This window comes from Pristiophorus japonicus, chromosome 3 (assembly GCF_044704955.1).
Source record: "Pristiophorus japonicus isolate sPriJap1 chromosome 3, sPriJap1.hap1, whole genome shotgun sequence".
NCBI lineage: Eukaryota > Metazoa > Chordata > Chondrichthyes > Pristiophoridae > Pristiophorus > Pristiophorus japonicus.
In genome coordinates, this window is record NC_091979.1 from 220,032,872 (window position 1) to 220,052,316 (window position 19,445).

Consider the following 19,445-nt stretch of genomic DNA (forward strand, 5'->3'; position numbering starts at 1 on the left):
CTCCACTGACGACAGTGCAAAGTTTGAGGAGCCTGCAGCAACAAGCTCCATCAAGTCAAGCACACCTATTACTTTTAGTGCTCCTGTGGCCATGTCCTCCTCCACCGTGGAGGTAGCGGGCCCAAGCACTTTGCCGCAGGACACCCAAAGTGTCTCCATGCCAGCGCCGACCTCGCGGAGGTTGGTTCGACACAGCAGGACTGCTCCACGAGCGGCAGATCTAAGCAGGGACATGGTTCATTTGTCTAGGAAGAGTGTTGACATAGGTCAGCAGATCCTCCAGACAATGGGGGGCATATCTCAACAGCTGGCCACCATGTCCGCAACCATGACAGATTACGTGCCGCGGATGGCGGTGGCCCTGGAGATGATAGCCAGGCACACTGGTGCCACAGGGCTACCAGTGTTCCCAGAGCGCATCACTGAACCCCAAGGTGCCACAACCCCACTGCCAACGACACGTGAGTCAGGAGGAAGCTCTTGCTTCTGGCTCGGAGGACATTCTCTCCTCGGGACCGTCCTCTCCAGCATCCGGCCAACCAGCGGATCTGCCAACATCCCCCCCCCCCCCAATGAAGCAGCTCTTGAGGAGCACTGCGGCAAGGCGGCTTGGAGTCGGGAGGGGAAGGGGTAGAGGTGGGGAGAAGTGGGGGGGGGGGGGGGAGGAAAGTGAGGTGCATGGCCGCAGGAGTTGTAGTTGCAAGAGTATTGTTGTTGTTGCTGCTATTGAATAAATGTTGGGAGGTTTTGGGGGAAGGGGGAGGGGATACCTTGTTTTTTTTGCATGTGTGTTCTATATTTATGAAGTTTTGTTGGAAATGTTAAAAATTTAATGAATGATATAAATGTTATAAATTTGTTGTGGGGTGGGGTGGGGTGGGGTGTTTTTTACAGTTATAATTATGATTTTATACAAATGTTCTCATTAAATGTTTTTTATTTCACATAACATTGTTGCGCATTTTCACAGATAGCTGCACCGTTACACACTGGTGATTCCTTAACATGAAAGGGGATAATTCAACATAACTTGAATCAACTTAAACGTTAACTGTCACCAAGGTAATGCACACCATTGATGTATGAGCTCCAGACACAGCAGTCTTGCAGCTTTGTAAATACCGCCAACGTTATTTCAAGCAAAGCGCTCATTTATGAGCTACTGACGTAAGAGTCTTCCAGCTATGTAGCCACCACGAGCCCTTTCCTGCGGTCTACAGGGGGGGTGGGGGCATGGTTTCGTCGTCAGCCTGATTGTCTGTCCCTAGCTCATCGTCTACCTCCTCGTCCTCCTCTTCCTCTCTCTCCTGAGGTGGACCGGCAGTCCCTGCTGGCAATTCTTGTTCCCTCCTGATAGCCAAATTGTGCAGCATGCAGCACACCACCACGAATTGAGCTACCTGCTCAGGGTGGAATTGTAGCTCGCCTCCTGAATGGTCCAGGCATCTAAACCGCTGCTTAAGCACTCCAATGGTATTCTTGACGATATTGCGTGTGGCTATGTGGCTTTCGTTGTATCGCTTCTCGACTTCTGTGTGGGTGTTACGCAGCGGGGTCATCAGCCAGGTGGTGCGGCCATATCCTTTGTCACCAAGTATCAAGCACTGACCTTGTGGCTGACTGGTAAACATATCAGATACAGTGCTCTCATGCAGGATGTGAGCATCATGGATGCTGCCCGGAAATTTTGCATTTACTTTCATTATAATTTGCTGGTGGTCGCAACGAGTTGCACATTCAGGGAGTGGAATCCCTTTTGGTTCCGAAAAACTTCTGCATCCTGAAAAGATGCCCGCATGGCAATGTACGTACAGTCTATTGCTCCCTGCACCTTGGGGAAGTTTGCAATTCTGGAGAATCCTAGAGTCCTCTCGATCTGTGCCTCCCTGGTCATAGGGAAGCTGATAAAGTCCATCCTGCGTGCGTAAAGGGCTTCAGTCACCTGTCGAATGCAGCAATGTGTGGCATGCTGAGAAATAGCACAAATGTCGGCAGCTGAGGCCTGAAAGGAACATGATGCATAGAAGGAAAGTACCGCAGTGACCTTGACCTCAACGCACACTGCGGTCCTGGTGGTGCTGGCAGGCTGCAGATCTCCCCTAATGAGCTGGCATATCTCACTGATAACCTGTTTCCGGAAGCGCAGTCTCCTAAGGAACGTGTTATCGGACAAGTTCAGGTAAGACCGCTTCTCCCTGTAAGTGCATGGGGTGTAAGTTCTCGTCCTCCTCAGCAGTCTACCACCTCTTTGATTGGGCACCTAATACTCTTGAATATACCTTCTGCCACCTCTAGTCTGCAGCATGTGTGCAGTCATCAAGACAGACTAAGAAATTACAAGCCCCATTACTATAACAATCAGTATTATACCTATTGTTCACAAACAATAAATTTACCTAACATAAATTCAAATCGTCCACAGTATGATAAGATGTTTGTTCAGATTTTCAAATCACCTTAAAATAACTCCAGAGTACATCAAAACTCCCCAGATGTTGAAGCAGCCTTTTATGTGAAACGACCTCCAATTTACAAAATGGCGTCCATACCGCTGGGTTTAGTTCAGGTGAGAGCAATTTTTTCTCAGTGCTTTTTTCGGCGAACGATATTTTCGGTGATATTTGGCGAGGTGCCAAAAGTAACGCTCAACAATTTTATGGACGTTATTCTGATCTTTATGGCAAAAAAAATGGGCGAGCGGTATTATTCATTCTCGCCGTTAAGTAAATGCCGAAAGTAACGCTGGGCTTTAAGTGAGCGATAAATGGCGTTAGTTTCCATGTTGTTGCTAAATGGGCGATATCTTGGCGGTATACCTCATCTCAGCATCAAAATGGACGTTAAATAGGCAGTATCGATGCAAAACTAATGGAACGTCTAGCCCTATACCTCTTGACATAAAACACTGGTTCCCATTAGCTTATTATGGCCTTAGTCACTTGAGGTGGTGCTTTTAATGCCGTGAACCTGAAGCCCCAAATCCTTCTGCTCTTCCACATTATCCAGTTTTCCCCATCCAAAGTATCATTATTTTTTAATCAAAATGCTCCACCACACATGTAACTGACATTGAATTCCATCATTCATGCCCATTCACCACCTTATCAATATCCCCTTGCAACTTCCTGTAATCCTCGTAATAATTTACTGTGCCCCCTATTTTAGTATTGTCTGCAAATGTGGCCACCCCAAATCATTGAACAGAAGTGGTTCCAGACAGAACCCTGTGGGACATTGCTACCCACTACAAACCACTCTGAGAAACTGCCCTACTCTCTGTTCCCCCCCTCCCCTTCTAACCAGTTTTTAATCCAGTTTACTATTCTCCCCTAATTCCATACCAGTTAATCTGCTTCAATAGTGTCCTGGATGGTACCCAGTCTGAAAGCCCCACATCCACTACATTTCCCCACCCACCATATCCATCACCTCCTCAAAGAACTCCATCGGGATTCTCCATCATAATCTTCCTAAATAAAGATTCCAAAATGTTCCCTCCCACAGATGTTAAACTACCTAATGGAGCAATCCATCTTTATCTTTGTGCATGTTGTTCGGTTTTTGGATCCTCACTATCATTCCTCTGTGCAGGTTTAAGGACCAGGAAATATCAAGATTTCTGATTAATAACCCATTACATGCAGGGTCCATGAGAATGATATCAACTATACTCAGAGACAGAGAACTCAATGAATGGGGTTTGTGAGTTGCTTTTCTCCCTCCTCCCCCCCGCCCCCTCACAGTAGTCCTGGGTCAGATTATGCACAGTTCATAGAATCATAGAATAGTACAGCACAGAAAAGGCCATTCGGCCTATCGAGTCTACACTGGCTCTTTCGAAGAGTAATCCAGTTATTCCCACTCCCCAGCTCTTTCCCCTGTAATTTTTTCTCCTTCATGTATTTATCCAATTTCCATTTGAAGGCTACTATTGAATCTATATTCACCAGTGCATTCCAAATCCTAACCACTCATTGCGTAAAAAGCTTTTTCCTCATGTCGTCTCTGGCTCTTTTGCCAATCACCTTAAATCTGTGACCTATCATTATCGACTCTTCAGCCTTTGGAAACAGTTTCTCTTTATTTACTCTATCGAAACCCTCCATGATTTTAAACACCTCTATCAAATCTCCTCTTTGTCTTCTCTGTTCTAAGGAGAACAACTCCAGCTTCTCTAGTCTATCCATGTAACTGTATTCACTCATCCCTGGAACCTTTAGAGTAAATCTCTTCTGTACCCTCTCCAAAACCTTCATGTCTTTCCCAAAGTGTGACGCCCAGAATTGGACACAATAGTCCAGCTGGGGCCGAACTAGTGTTTTATATAGGTTTCGTATAACTTCCTTACTTTTGTACTCCATTAATAAAGCCAAGGATCCCATGTTTTTTTAACTGCCTTCTTAACTTGTCCTGCCACCTTCAAAGATTTGTGCACAAGCACCCCCAGGGTCTCTCTGTTCTTGCGCCCCCTTTAAAATTGTACCATTTAGTGTGTATGGGGTGTCCTCATTCTTCCTACCAAAATGTATCATCTCACACTTCTCTGCGTTGAATTTCTGAGTTCCTGAAGTACAACAGTGTAGCCTGAATTTATAGGGTTAACTACTGGATTCAATATCTCATTACCTTCTGTGTGCGTGCTGTTGATAGGTCAGCCGATTTAGTGGTAAGTTCAGCTGCTAACATTCAGTTAGGTTTACACTCTGGATGTTCCCCATGCACCAGGGCTCATGGGATTCTCAGTGGCCTTTAATCCTTTATCTCTTCTGATCCTTCTTGCAAAAGGAACGTATTCCCTTTATCGACACTGGAGTCCATACAGCGATTGACATTCCATTCTCACCACCCCGCCCCCAACAGCATCTGTGTGTGTCTATGTTCAAAATGTGTTTTAACCAAACTTAACCCCTACAGTTATTCTAGCGTCCCTGCGTTTGCCCACTGCACTGCAAATTTTCCTTTTTAAATACTTATCCACTTCCCTTCTGAAAGTTATTACTGAATCTGCTTCCATTATTCTTCCCCTTGGCTTTTTTGCCAATTATCTTAAATCTCTTATTTGGTTATCAATCAAACTGCCACTGGAAACAGTTTCTCCTTATTTATTCTATCAAAACCCCTCATCATTTCGAAACATCTCGAATACATCCCCCTTAACCGTCTCTGCTGTAAGGAGAATAAAAGCTCTGTAGTCACTGCACATAATAAAAGTCCCTCATCTTTGGTACCATTCTAGTAAATCTCCTCAGTACCCTCTCAAAGGCCTTGACATCCTTCCTAAAGTGTGTCCAGAATTGAACACAATACTCCAGCTGGGGCCCAATCACTGATTTATAAAGGTTTAGCATAACTCTCTAGTTTTTGTACTCTATGCCTCTATTTATGAATCCCAGGATCCCCTATGCTTTTTTAACAGCCTTCTCAACATGTAGTGCCACCTTCAAAGTTTTGTGTGCGTATAACTCCAGGTCTCTTTGTTCCTGCACCCCCTTTAAAATTACACCATTTAGTTTATAGTGCCTTTCTTCATTCTTCCTTCCAAAATGTATCTCTGCGTTAAATTTTATCTGCCATGTATCTGCCTATTTCATCAATACAAAAGCAAAATACTGTGGATGCTGGAATCTGAAATAAAAACAGAAAATGCTGGAAATCTCAGCAAGTCAGGCAGCATCTGTGGAGAGAAATGTTTCAGATCCTTTGTCAGAACTGGGTTACAGACCAGAAACGTAAACTCTTGTTTCTCTCCACAGACGCTGCCTGACCCACTGAGATTTCTAGCATTTTCTGGTTTTATTATGCCCATTTTACCAGTCTGTCTTTGTCCTCTTGAATCTGTCCTCTTGTCCTGTTACTTTCCTCCTCACTGTTTACTACATTTCCGAGTTTTGTGTCAACTGCAAACTTTCAAATTCCCAATTCCGTTTTGAAAGTTACTATTGAATCTGTTTCCACAACCCTTTCAGGCAGTGCATTCCAGAACACGACAACTCGCTGTGTAAAAAAATGTTCCTCTTAATCTTCCCCATTATTGCATCACCAACCTCTACCCCTCCTTAATCTTGTATCCCATGGTATCTAATTGCGCTCCGCTTTGCCTTCCTCAACTCCACGCTACCTTTTCCTTCTGGTCCTTTCTTGCCTCCATCATGATAGCCCTCCTTTGGCACTAGTCCAATTATCCTTTGTCCTCTAACTCCACTTAACCAGAAGACTAGCACCAATTTAATTCACATTAACAGAAGCAAACTGGGTCCTGACCAGAGGACTGGGAAATTGATCAGAAGGAACCATTTTGCAGAAACTGAAACAAACAGAAGATTCACCAGAAAATGTCAGCATTGATTGGCACAGCCAGTTCAGTCTGTTTACATTTATATTCTACCTGTGCCTTAAGGTGTGTGACCAACCTGTGCCTGATTATGCCTGAGAACCAGAGCAGGTTATTTTTAGCAATGCAGGAGTATATGGGCAGTTTGGGGAGCTGTTATGGGCTGCTCCTCTGCTGGTTGGGCCCTTCCCTTAGGGAGGAACTCCCAGCTGCCTGGTATTTCCCCATTTTAGACAGAGGCTGTGCATCACCCATTTGGATTAAGTCCACAAGTAAAAGAATGGGGCAGTAAATAATCATTCCAACTCTATCTTTAATGTCAAATAGGACATTTTACATCAATTAACGCCTGACTGACATTTTTCCCAGTCTCGTCATACACCAGTGTGCTCCTATATTCAAATAAAAAATTACAGCATACTGAACAGATTGTTGTTAATAGTTACCAAGATGTTTATAATGACGATTGTGAGCCTGTAATAAAATCTTCACCCTGTCCAAGGGTGCAATAGTTGACTTTGCACAACATCCTGCAACACCTGTACAAAAAATAAATTTAAATTAATCTTCAGCACCAACAAAAGTTAATTTCTGTAACATTTACATATATATATAAATTTGGTGTTAACGATGGATTCAGTATAGCACTATCTCCCGAGTCAGAAGGTTGTAGGTTCAAGCTTAACTCCAGAAATTGAGCACATAAATTTCAGTTCTGCACTGTCAGAGGTGCCGTCTTTGGCTGATGGAAAAGATCCCATGGCACTATTTGAAGAGGAGAGTTTTCCCGGTGTCCTGACCAATATTTACCCCTCAACTAACATTACTAAATCAGATTATTTGGTCATTTTTTAATTTAATTCATTCACGGGATGTGAGCATCGTTGACAAGGCCAGCATTTATTGCCCATTCCTAATTGCGCTTAAAAAAGTGGTGGTGAGCCACCTTATACAATTGAGTGGTTTGCTAGGCAATCTCAGAGGGCAGTTAAGAGTCAACCACATTGCTGTGCGTCTGGAGTCACATATAGGCCAGACTGGTTAAGGGCGTCAGGTTTCCTTCCCTAAAGAACATTAGTGAACCAGATGGGTTTTTACGACAATCCAGTAGTTTCATGGTCACCATTACTGATACTAGCTTTTCATTACAAGTTTACTTAATTAACTGAATTTAAATTCCTCAGCTGCCATGGTGGGTTTTGAATTCATATCTCCAGAATGTTAGTCCAGTCCTCACATTGAACAACTTCTCCTTTGACTCCACTCACTTCCTCCAAATTAAAGATATTGCTATGGGTACCCGCATGGGTCCCAGCTATGCTTGCATTTTCGTGGGATATGTGAAACATTCTTTGTTCCAGTCCATCTCAGGTCCCCTTCCTCACCTCTTTTTCTGGTACATTGATGACTGTATCGGTGCCATTTCCTGCTCTCGTCCTGAACAAGAAAATTTCATTCACTTTGCTTCCAATTTCTACCCTTCCCTCACCTTCACATGGTCAATCTCCAAATCTTCCCTTCCTTTCCTCGACTTCTGTGTCTCCATTTCTGGGAATAGGCTATTAACAAACTTTCACTATAAGCCCACTGACTCCTACAGCTACCCGGACTACACTTCCTGTAAACACTCCGTTCCATTCTCCAAGTTTCTCCGCCACATCTGTTCTGACAACACCACCTTCCATACTACTCCTTCCGATATGTCTTTTGTCCTCCACCGAGGATTCCCCTCTACTGTGGTTGACATGGCCCTCGACCGTGTCCATTATATTTCCCACACTTCTGCTCTCACCCCTTCCCCTCCCTCCCAGAACCACGATAGGATTCCCCTTGTCCTCACCTTTCACCCCATCAGTCTCCACGTTCATCCTCCATCATTTCCGCCACCTCCAGCGTGATCTCACCCCCAAATGCATCTTCCCCTCCCCTTTCAGCATTCCGAAGGGACCACTCCCTCCACGACACTCTGGTCCACTCCTCAATCATCCCCAGCACCCCCTCCCCTTCCCACGGCACCTTCCCGTGCAAGCGCAGGAGATGTAACACCTGCCCTTTTACCTCCTCCCTTCCCAGTGTCCAGGGCGCCAAACACCTTCCAGGTGAAAAAGCCATTTACTTGCACTTCTTTCAATTTAGTATACTGTATTCGCTGCTCACGATGCGGTCTCCTCTACATTGGGGAGACCAACTCAGATTGGGTGACCGCTTTGCAGAACACCTCCATTCAGTCCGTAAGTGTGACCCCGAGCTTCCGGTCGCCTGTCATTTTAATTCTCCACTCCACTCCCACTCTGATCTCTCCGTCCTCGGCCTCTTACACTGTTCCAATGAAGCTCAACGTAAGCTCAAGGAACAGCACCTCATCTTTTGATTAGGCACTTTACAGCCTTCTGGACTCAACATCGAGTTCAACAATTACAGTCTGTAACCGCTGCCCCCTTTTTTTTCTGTTTTTTCTCTCTTTCCCATACAACTATTGATGATTCTGCCATTTCCATTTACACCCTATCCAGACTGCTCTTTTGTTTAACTTGTCCCATTACCATCTCCTTTTGCCTTGCACCATCATCCCTTTTGTCTTTCTAATCTCTTCTGCCTTCCACCCTATCACGGACCTTCCCTTTTGTTCTTTCCTCCCCTCCCCCCTTTCCCTGCCCTATGCTTGCTTAGAAACAGAGAAAAAAAATAATTTCCCCCCCACCCATGGCAGCTGGTAATTATTCCACCATTCACACCCTATCTAGACTAATCTTTTTCTAACTTCTGCCATTGTCATCTCAAGTCGGCCCATCACCCTTTTATCTCTCTAATCTCTCATGTCTTCCACTCTATCACAGACCTTCCCTTTTGTTCTTTCCTCCCTTCCCCCTTTCAGTGCTCCTTAAGAATCTGTTCATTTCGAACATTCGCCAGTTCTGACGAAGAAGGGCCATCGACCTGAAACATCAACTCTGTTTCTCTCTCCATAGATGCTGCCTGACCTGCTGACTATTTCCAGCATTTTCTGTTTTTATTTCAGATTTCCAACATCCGCAGTATTTTGCTTTTGCATTAGTCCAGGCTTCAGGATTACTAGTCCAATAACAACCACTATGCTACTGTATCCCTCATTGCTGTTCGAGGGACTTGCTGTGTGCAAATTGGTTGCCGTGTTCCTACACTACAACAGTGACTACACTTCAAAAGTACTTCAACTAGCGCCTTTAACGTAGGAAAACATCCCAACACTCTTCACAGAAGCATAATCAGACAAAAATTGACACCGAGCCAAGGAAGAAAATATTAGGACAGGTGACGAATAGCTCAAAGAGGTAGGTTTTAAGGAGTGTCTTAAAGGAGGAAAGAGATATGGACAGGTGACAAGGTTTAGGGAAGGAATTCTAGAGCTTAGGGCCTAGACGGCTGAAGGCACAGCCGCCAATGGTGGGACAAAGGAAGTGGGACAAAGGATGAATGAGGCCAGAATTGGAGCAACGCAGAATTCTTAGAGGGTTGTAGGGATGGAGCCAGTGATGCCTTTGGTCTTCCTAATGTTTAATTGGAGGAAATTGCATTTGATCCAATGTCAGACAAGCAGTGTGGCAAATCAGACAGCAGAGGGGTAGAGAGACGTGGTGGTGAGGTAGAGCTGAATGTCCCGTAGCGTAGGAAACTGATTGTGACCGAGGGGACAGTATGTAGATAAAAAAGATGAGGGTACCAAGGATCGATCCTTGAGGAACTCCAGAGGTAATGGCGCGGGAGTGGGAAGAGAAGCCATTGTAGGTGATTCTCTGGCTGTGACTGAACAGATAGGATTGGAACCAGGCAAGTTCCTATTCAACCCAGCTGGACAGCAGAGGAGAACCGTTGAAGGAGGATGGTGTGGTTAACCGTGTCAAAGGCTGCAGAGAGGTCGAGAAGGAATAGTGCACCATAGTCCACAGAGGATGTAATTTGTGACTTTGATTTGAGCTGTTTCAGTACTGTGGCAGGAGCTGAAATCCGATTGGAGAGATTCAAACTTATCGAGTTGTGGGAAAAGATGGGCACGGATTTGAGAGGTGGCATATATTTAAGGACTTTGGAAAGGAAAGGGAGGTTGGAGAAGGAACGATATTTTGCAATAAAGGAGTGATCAAGTGTGGGTTTTGTGAGAGGTTGATGACGACAGATTTGAAAGGGAGGACAATACCCGAGGAGAGGGAACCGTTTATAGTATCAGCTAACATGGGGGCCATGAAGGGAAGTTGGGTGGTCAGCAGTTTAATGGGAAAAGGGTTGAAAGAGCAAGAGGTGGCTCTCATGAAAAGATGAACTCCAAGAGACCACGAGGGGATAGGTGCGAAACTAAAGAAAGTTGTGAGTTCAGGGCTAGGGCAGGGGGGAACCTTGGCTTGGTAGGCTGGGAAAAGGGAGGGAAGCGGCAGAGGCAGCTGAATGGATAATCTCAACCTTAGTGACAAAGAAGTCTCTGAGCTCCTCGCACTTGTTGTTTAAGTTGATGGTGCAGAAGAGAAGCCGGAGGGTTATCTTTGCAATCCAAGATGATTCTGGAATAGTGAGCAGTTTTGGCAGAGGAAAGCAGGACCTAATAGTGCTTGATGTGATCCAGCCAGATCAGTTGAAGAAGTGCTAAACTAGGCCCAACTCAACTCCTGGGCCCGACGCCGCTCCTGGAAAGGTGACAAGTCCGATTGTGGTAATTACAGAAGCGTTTCCCTTGCTGTCTGCCACAGGGAAAGTAATCGCAAGAATCTTCCTTAATCGCCTTCTCCCAGTGGCTGAAGACGTCCTCCCAGAGTCGCAATGTGGATTCTGCCCACTAAGGGTCACAATGGACATGATCTTCACCGCGTGTCAAATTCAAGAGAAATGCAAGGAACAGCACCAAATTCTATACATGGCCTTCTTTAACTTCATAAAGGCCTTCGACACTGTCAACCATGAGGGATTATGGAGTGTCCTCCTCAAATCCAGCTGCCCTCAAAGGTTTGTCACCATCCACCGCCTGCTTCACGATGACATGTAAGCTGTGATCCTGACCAACAGATCCACCACAGACCCAATTCACGAATGGACCGGGATCAAGCAAGGCTCCAACGCTCTTCTCGATCTTCCTTGCTGCAATGCTCCATCTCACCCTCCATAAGCTCCCTGCAGCTAATCTACAGAACAAACGGGAAACTATTCAATCTCCGCCGCCTCCATTCCAGATCCAAGGTGAGGTTGAATTACAGTATGCAGACGATGCTTGCGTCTGCGCACACTCAGAGGTCGAACTCCAAACCATCGTCAACACCTTCACCGAAGCATACGAGAGCATGGTCCTCACACTAAACTTCCGTAAGACAAAGGTCCTCTATCAACCTCCCCCGCCACACAGCACTGCCCCCCCGATTATCAAAATCCACGATGAGGCCTTGGACAACGTGGACCATTTTCCATATCTCGGGAACCTGTCAACAAGAGAAGACATTGATGATGAAATCCAACACCGCCTTCAGTGTGCCAGTGCAGCCTTCGGTCGCCTGAGGAAGAGAATGTTTGAAGACCAGGACCTCAAACCCAGCACCAAGCTCATGGTCTACAGAACAGTAGTGATACCCGCCCTCCTATATGCTTCAGAGACATGGACCATGTACAGCAGGCACCTCAAAGCACTGGAGAAGTACCACCAGCGCTGCCTCTGCAAGATCCTGCAAATCCACTGGCAGGTTAGGCGCACCAACATCAGTGTTCTCGCTCAGGCCAACATCCCCAGCATCGAAGCATTGACCACGCTCGATCAGCTCCGATGAACAGGCCACATCGTCTGCATGCCGACACTAGACTCCCAAAACAAGCACTCTACTCGGAGCTCTGACACGGCAAGCGAGCCCCAGATGGGCAGAGGAAACACTTCAAGGATACCCTCAAAGCCTCCTTGAAAAAGTGAAACATCCCCACCGACATCTGGGAATCCCTGGCCCAAGACCGCTCAAAGTGGAGAAGCATTCAGGAAGGCGGCGAACACCTCGGGTCTCTTCGCCGGGAGCAAGCTGAAGCCAAGCGCAAACAGTGGAAGGAGCGCACGACAACCCTAGGACCCCACCCACCCGTTCCGTCAACCACCGTCTGCCCCACCAGTCACCTGAGAACTCATTTTTAGTGTGGAAGCAAGTCATCCTCGACTCTGAGGGACTGCCTAAGAAGAAGAGAAACCATAAACATTCAAGTTTGTGTTCCTTGGAATTAAGCAAGCGAAGATGGGGGCTGTAGCAGGGAGAATGACCAGAGTGGGAGAGAGTAAGGGTTTTATTGGGGACAAGGGCATCAAAGGTGGAGGTGAGGGTGTGATTCAGCAGATCAGTAGCTGCAAAATTGTTGTGGTGAATGGAGGACCAAAGGCCAGACAGTTGGAAGTTTGAAAGTGTTGTTGTAAGTGACTTGGCAGGGGGAGAGATTTTTCCAGATGCAGGCACAGTGGGATGTGGAACTGGGAGCGGGGGAGGGAGATGTGAGTTGAGAGGAATGCAAGGAAGTGATCAGAGATGACATCGTCTATAATTGAGACCATGAGAATAAAGAGGCCTCTTGAGATGGCAAGGGTGAGGGGGTGGCGTGGAAAAGGTTTGGAGAGTTTATCTGGAGGGAGAATTTAAGGGAGGACAGGAGGGCAGGTGAAATGAGAGGGAGGTTGAAATCACCGAAGATGAGAAGTCGTTCGGAGCAGAGGCTGAGGGAGGAAATTAGTTTTTAAAATTTATTCTTGGGATGTGGGTGTCGCTGGCAAGGCGGTATTTATTGCCCATCCCTAGCTGTCCTTGAGAAGGTAGTGATGAGCCTTCTTCTTGAACCGCTGCAGTCTATGTGGTGAAGGCGCTCTCACCATGCTGTGAGGTAGAGATATTCAGGATTTTGACCCAGTGACAAAGAAGGAATGGCAATATATGTCTAAGTCGAGATGATGTGTGACTTGGAGGTGATTGTGTTCGCATGCCCCTGCTGCCCTTGTCCTTCGAGGTGATGGAGGTCAGGATTTGAGAGGTGCTGCCGAAGAAACCTTGGCGAGTTGCTGCAGTGAAACCTATAAATAGTAGACACTGCAGCTACTGCACGCGGGTGATGGAGGGGGTGAATGTTTAAGGTATTGGATGGGGTGCCAATCAAATGGGCTGTTTTGTCCTGGATTGTGTCGAGTTTCTTGAATGCTGTTGGAGCTGCATCCATCGAGGCAAGTAGAGAGTATTCCATCTCACTCCTGACTTGTGCCTTGTAGATGGTGGAAAGGCTTTAGGGAGTCAGGAGGTGAGTCACTCGCTGCAGAATACCCAGCCTTTGACTCCCTCTGGTAGCCACAATATTTCTGTGGCTGGTCCAGCTGAGTTTCTGGTCAATGGCGACCCCCAGGACGTCGATGATTGAGATTTGGTGATGATAATGTCATTGGAGATGATTAGACTCCCTTTTGTTGGAGATGCTCCAGATGCAGGCACAGTGGAATGTGGAACTGGGAGGGGGGGAGGGAGATGTGAGTTGAGAGGAATGCAAGGAAGTGATCAGAGATGACATCGTCTATAATTGAGACCATGAGAATAAAGAGGCCTCTTGAGATGGCAAGGGTGAGGGGGTGGCGTGGAAAAGGTTTGGAGAGTTTATCTGGAGGGAGAATTTAAGGGAGGACAGGTGAAATGAGATGGAGGTTGAAATCACCGAAGATGAGAAGTCGTTTGGAGCAGAGGCTGAAGGAGGAAATTAGTTTTTAAAATTTATTCTTGGGATGTGCTTGGCACTTGTGTGGTACGAATGTTACTTGTCACTTATCAGTGTCCAGGTCTTTCTGAATGCGGGCACGGATTGGTTCATTATGAGGAACTGCAAATGAAGCTGAACACTGCAATCATCAAACAGCCTTACTTCTAATTTTATGATGGAAGGATCATCATTAATGAAGCAGCTGAAAATAGTTGGGTTATAGAGGCTACCCAAAGAACTAATGCAGTGATGTCCTGAGGTTGACTTGATTGGCCTCCAACAACCAGTCATCTTCATTTGTGCAAGGTATGACTCCAGCCAGTGGAGAGCTTTCCCAGATTCCCATTGACTTCAATTTAACTAGGGCTCCTTGATGCCAAACTCAAGTCAAATGTTGTGTTGATGTCAGGGGACAGTCACTCTCAACTCAACTCTGGAAACATAGAAACATAGAAAATAGGTGCAGGAGTAGGCCATTCCGCCCTTCTAGCCTGCACCGCCATTCAATGAGTTCATGGCTGAACATGCAACTTCAGTACCCCATTCCTTTCTCGCCATACCCCTTGATCCCCCTAGTAGTAAGGACTTCATCTAACTCCTTTTTGAATATATTTAGTATTTAGGTCTTTTGTCCCTGTTTTGATCAAAGCCATAATGGAGTCTGAAGCCAAGTGGTCCTGGCAGAACCCAAACTAAGTATCGATAAACAAGTTATTGGTGAGTAGATGCCGCTTGATAGCACTGCTGACGACACCTTCCATCACTTTGTTGATGATTGAGAGTAGGCTGACAGGACGGTAATTGGCTGGGTTGGATTTGTCTTTTTTGTGGACAGGATATACCTTGGTAATTTTCCACTTTGTTGAGTAGATGCCAGTGTTGTAGCTGTAATGGAACAGCTTTGCTAGAGGTGCGACTGGTTCTGGAGCACAAGTCTTCAGCACTACAGCCGGGCTATTGTTGGAACCTGCAGCCTTGTCTGTGCCCACAATACACTCAGCCGTTTCTTGATATCACATCGATTGATTTGAATTGGCTGAAAACTGGCATCTGTGATGGTGGGAACCTCAGGAGAAGGCCGAGATGGATCATCCACTCGGCACTTCTGGCTGAAGATGGTTGTAAACGCTTCAACCTTGCCTCTTGCACTCACATGCTGGGCTTCGCCATTATTGAGGATGGGTATGTTTATGGAGATTCCTCCTTCTCCCATTAGATGCTTAATTGTTCACCATTCGTGATTGGATGTGACCTGACTGCAGAGCTTGGACTTGATCCATTGGTTGTGGGATCACTTAGCTCTGTCTATACATGCTGCTTTCACTGTTTAGCATGCATGTAGTCCTGTGCTTTAGCTTCACCGGTTTGGCACCTCTTTTTCAGATACACCTGGTGCTGCTCATCTACACTCCTCATTGAGCCAGAGTTGGCCGTCTGGCTTGATGGTGATGGAGGAATGAAGGATATGCAGCTCCATGAGGTTACAGATTGTGGTGGAATACAACTGCTGGTGCCCAGTTTTGAGCTGCTAGATCTGTTCTGAATCTATCCCACTTAACACCGTGGTAGTGACACACAACATAATGGAGTGGGTCCTCAAAATAAAAACGGGGCTTGGTCTCCAGGAAGACTGTGCAGCGGTCATTCCTACCAATAGTGTCATGGATAGATGCATCTGCGACAAGTAGATTGGTGAGGACAAGATCAAGCAGGTTTCCCCTTGTGTTGGTTCTCTCACCACCCGCTGCAAGCCAAGGTTGGCAGTTATGTCCTTCAAGACTCAGCTGGCTCGGTCAGTAGCAGTGCTACCGAGCCACTCTTGGCGATGGACATTGAAGTCCCTCACCCAGAGTACACCCTCAGTGCTTCCTCCAAGTGGTGTTCAACATGGTGGAGTACTGATTCATCAGCTGAGGGGGGGGGGGGTGCAGTAGGTGGTAATCAGCAGGAGGTTTCCTTGCCTTGTTTGATCTAAAGCCATGAGACCTCATGGGGTCTGCAGTCAATGTTCAGGACTCCCAGGGTCAATCTCAACTGACTGTATACCACTGTGCCACCACATCTTGTGGGTCTACCTTCCCGGTGGGACAGGACATACCCAGGGATGGTGATGGAGGAGTTTGGGGTATTGGGTAATATATATGATTCTGTGAGTATGTCAGGCTGCTACTTGACTAGTCTGTGGGACAGCTGTTTCAATTTTAGCACAAGTGCCCAGACGTTAGTAAAGAGAACTTTGCAGGGTTGACTGGGCTGGGTGTGTCTTTGCCGGGTGTGTCTTTGCCGTGTCCAAAACTGCTGCTTCGGTTACAGCCGGGTGGTCTGTCTCATTTTATTCTTTTTATCGTTTTTTGTTGTGGTTTAATACAACTAAGTGATGTGCTAGGCCACAACAAAGGGAAGTTAAGAGTCAACCACATTCGTGTGGGTCTAGTCATGTATTGGCCAGACCAGCAGGTTTCCTTCCCTAAAGGACATTAGTGAAACGGTTGGGTTTTATGACAATCCAACAGCTAAAGGGATCAAGGAGTATGGAGAGAAAGCAGGAATGAGGTACTAAAGTTGCATGATTAGCCATGATCATATTGAATGGTGGTGCAGGCTTGAAGGGCCGAATGGCCTACTCCTGCACCTATTTTCTATGTTTCTAAGTTTTATGGTCACTATTACTGACGCCAGATTTTTATTCCAGGTTGAATTCAGTTAAAGAAAAACAAAAGAAAATTCACAAACTGCCACGGTGGGACCTGAACTCACGTTCTCTGCATTATTAGTCCAGGCCTAAAGTGAGGATATCTTGGTAAGAAACTCATGGTGGGGCTTGGGTGGACAGTAGAGAACGAGGATTTTAAAGGAGAGTCAAGAGGGGTGGAACATAGAAACAGGAGTAGGATATTCAGCCCCTCAGACCTGTTCTGCCATTTGATCATTAGGACATAGAAGCACTGGTGAAAGTGCAAAAAAGATTTCCAGGAATGATACCAGAGCTGAGAGGTTACAGCTAGATGTGACCTGATAGAGATCATTAAAATTATGAATGGGTTGGACTGGGTAGATCTGGAGAGAATGTTTGCACTTGTAGGAGAAGCCAAAACTAGAGGCAATAAATATAAGATACTTACTAATAAATCCAATAGGGAAATAAGGAGATATTTCTTTACTCAGAGAGTGGTTAGAATGTGGAACTCGCTACCACAAGAAGTGGTTGAGGCAAATAGCCAAGATGCTTTCAAAAGGAAATTAGAAGAGTACATGAGAAAAAAGGGATTTGAAAGACATGTTGAAAGGCTGAAATTAGGTAGATGGAATGCGAGACTCGTGTGGAATATAAACACCAGCACAGACTAGTTGGGCAGAATAGCTTGTTTCTGTGCTGTATATTCTGTGTAATTGTGGCTGATCTGTACCTTAACTCCATCTACCCACCTTGGTTCTGTAACCCTTAATACCCTTGGCCTATCAAATCTCATTTCTGATATTTTCAATTGACCCCCAGCTCAACAGCATTTTGGGGGGAGAGTTCCAGATTTCCACTGCCCTTTGTTTGAAGAAGTGTTTCCTGATATCACCCCTGAATTTCCAATCTCTAATTTTAAGCTTACACCTTCTTGTTCCGACTCACCCACCAGAGGAAATAGTTTCTCTCCATCTACCCTATCTTTCTGTCCTTTAGATCATCCCTTAACCTTCTATATTCAAGGGAATACAAGCCGAGTCTACGCAACCTGTCTTCATAATTTAATCAACATTCCATTAACCTTTTCCATTATTTTTTGTTCCTGTCCACTAGTTTTTAGTGATTTCTGTACATGGACCTCTAAATCGCCCTGCTCATCCACAGTTCCTAGCTTCTCACCATTTAGAAAATACTCTGATCCATCTTTCTTAGGTCCAAAGTAGATGAACCTCATCTGCCACAGTTTTGCCCACTCGCTTAATCTATCAATGTCCCTTTGCAATTTTCTGCTCCCATCTACACTATTTACTGTGCCACCTAACTTAATGTCATCAGCAAACTTGGATGTACGGTTTTCTATTGCTTCATCTCAGTCATTTATAAATATAGTAAATAACTGAGGCCCCAGTACAGATCCCTCAGGGCCATCACTACTCATATCCTGCCAAATGGAGTACATAACCATTATCCCTACTCTGACTCCGACCTCCTAACCAATTCCATACCCATGTCAATAGGTTGCCTCCAATTCCATGTGCTCTTATTTTTATTAACAATAGTCTTATGAGGAACCTTGTCCAATGCCTTCTGCAAGTCCATATAAATAACACCTATATATTTCTAAAAACCTTTAGTGTTGTCCTTGATATGGGGGGGGGGGGGGTGAGGAATTTAACACAATCACTAAGGAGGTGGTACTCAGTAAGATAATGGGACTAAAGGCGGATAAATCCCCTGGACCTGATGGCTTGAATCCTCGGGTCTTAAGACAAGTAGCGGCAAGGATAGTGGATGCATTGGTTGTAATTTACCAAAATTCCCTGGATTCTGAGGAGGGCCCAGTAGATTGGAAAACTGCAAATGTAACGCCCCTATTTAAAAAAAGGAGACAGTTAAAAAGCAGGAAACTATAGACCAGTTAGCCTAACATCTGCGGTTGGGAAAATGTCAGAGTCCATTATTAAAGAAGCACTAGCAAGACCTTTGGAAAAGCATAATTCAGTCAAACAGAGTCAACATGGATTTATGAAGGGGAAGTCATGTTTGACAAATTTGCTGGAATTCTTTGAGGATGTAACGAACAGGGTGGATAAAGGGGAAACAGTGGATGTGTTATATTTGGACTTCCAGAAGGCATTTGACAAGGTGCCAAATAAAATGTTACTGCACAAGATAAAAGTTCACAGAGTTGGGGGTAATATATTAGCATTGATAGAGGATTGGCTAACTAACAGAAAACAGAGAGTCGGGATAAATGGTTCATTCTCAGGTTGGCAGTCAGTAACTAGTAGGGTGCCACAGGGATTAGTGCTGGGACCCCAACTATTTACAATCTATATTAACGACTTAGATGAAGGGACCGAGTGTAACGGAGCCAAGTTTGCTGACGATACAAAGATGGGAGGAAAAGTAATGTGTGAGGAGGACACAAAAAACCTGCAAAAGGACATAGACAAGGCTAAGTGAGTGGGCAAAAATTTGGCAGATGGAGTATAATGTTGGAAAGTGTGAGGTTATGCACTTTGGCAGGAAAAACTGAAGAGCAAGTTATTATTTAAATGGAGAAAAATTGCAAAGTGCTGCAGTACAGCGGGACCTGGGGTCCTGGTGCATGAAACACAAAAGATTAGTATGCAGGTACAGCAAGTGATCAGGAAGACCACTGGAATCTTGGCCTTTATTGCAAAGGGGACGGAGTATAAAAGCAGGGAAGTCTTGCTA

The 19,445-nt window shown here is 45.5% G+C and overlaps 1 protein-coding gene across 2 annotated transcripts in view; it reads right to left on the reverse strand.

Moving 5' to 3' along the window:
• The window catches only part of slc25a16 (solute carrier family 25 member 16), a 97,241-nt gene that overhangs the window by 45,814 nt on the left and 31,982 nt on the right, over positions 1-19,445 (reverse strand). For both annotated transcript variants that reach the window (XM_070874924.1, XM_070874925.1), the window contains one exon: positions 6,778-6,870. In XM_070874924.1, the coding sequence (XP_070731025.1) occupies positions 6,778-6,870 (93 nt within the window). The remainder of the gene's footprint in view (positions 1-6,777; positions 6,871-19,445) is intronic.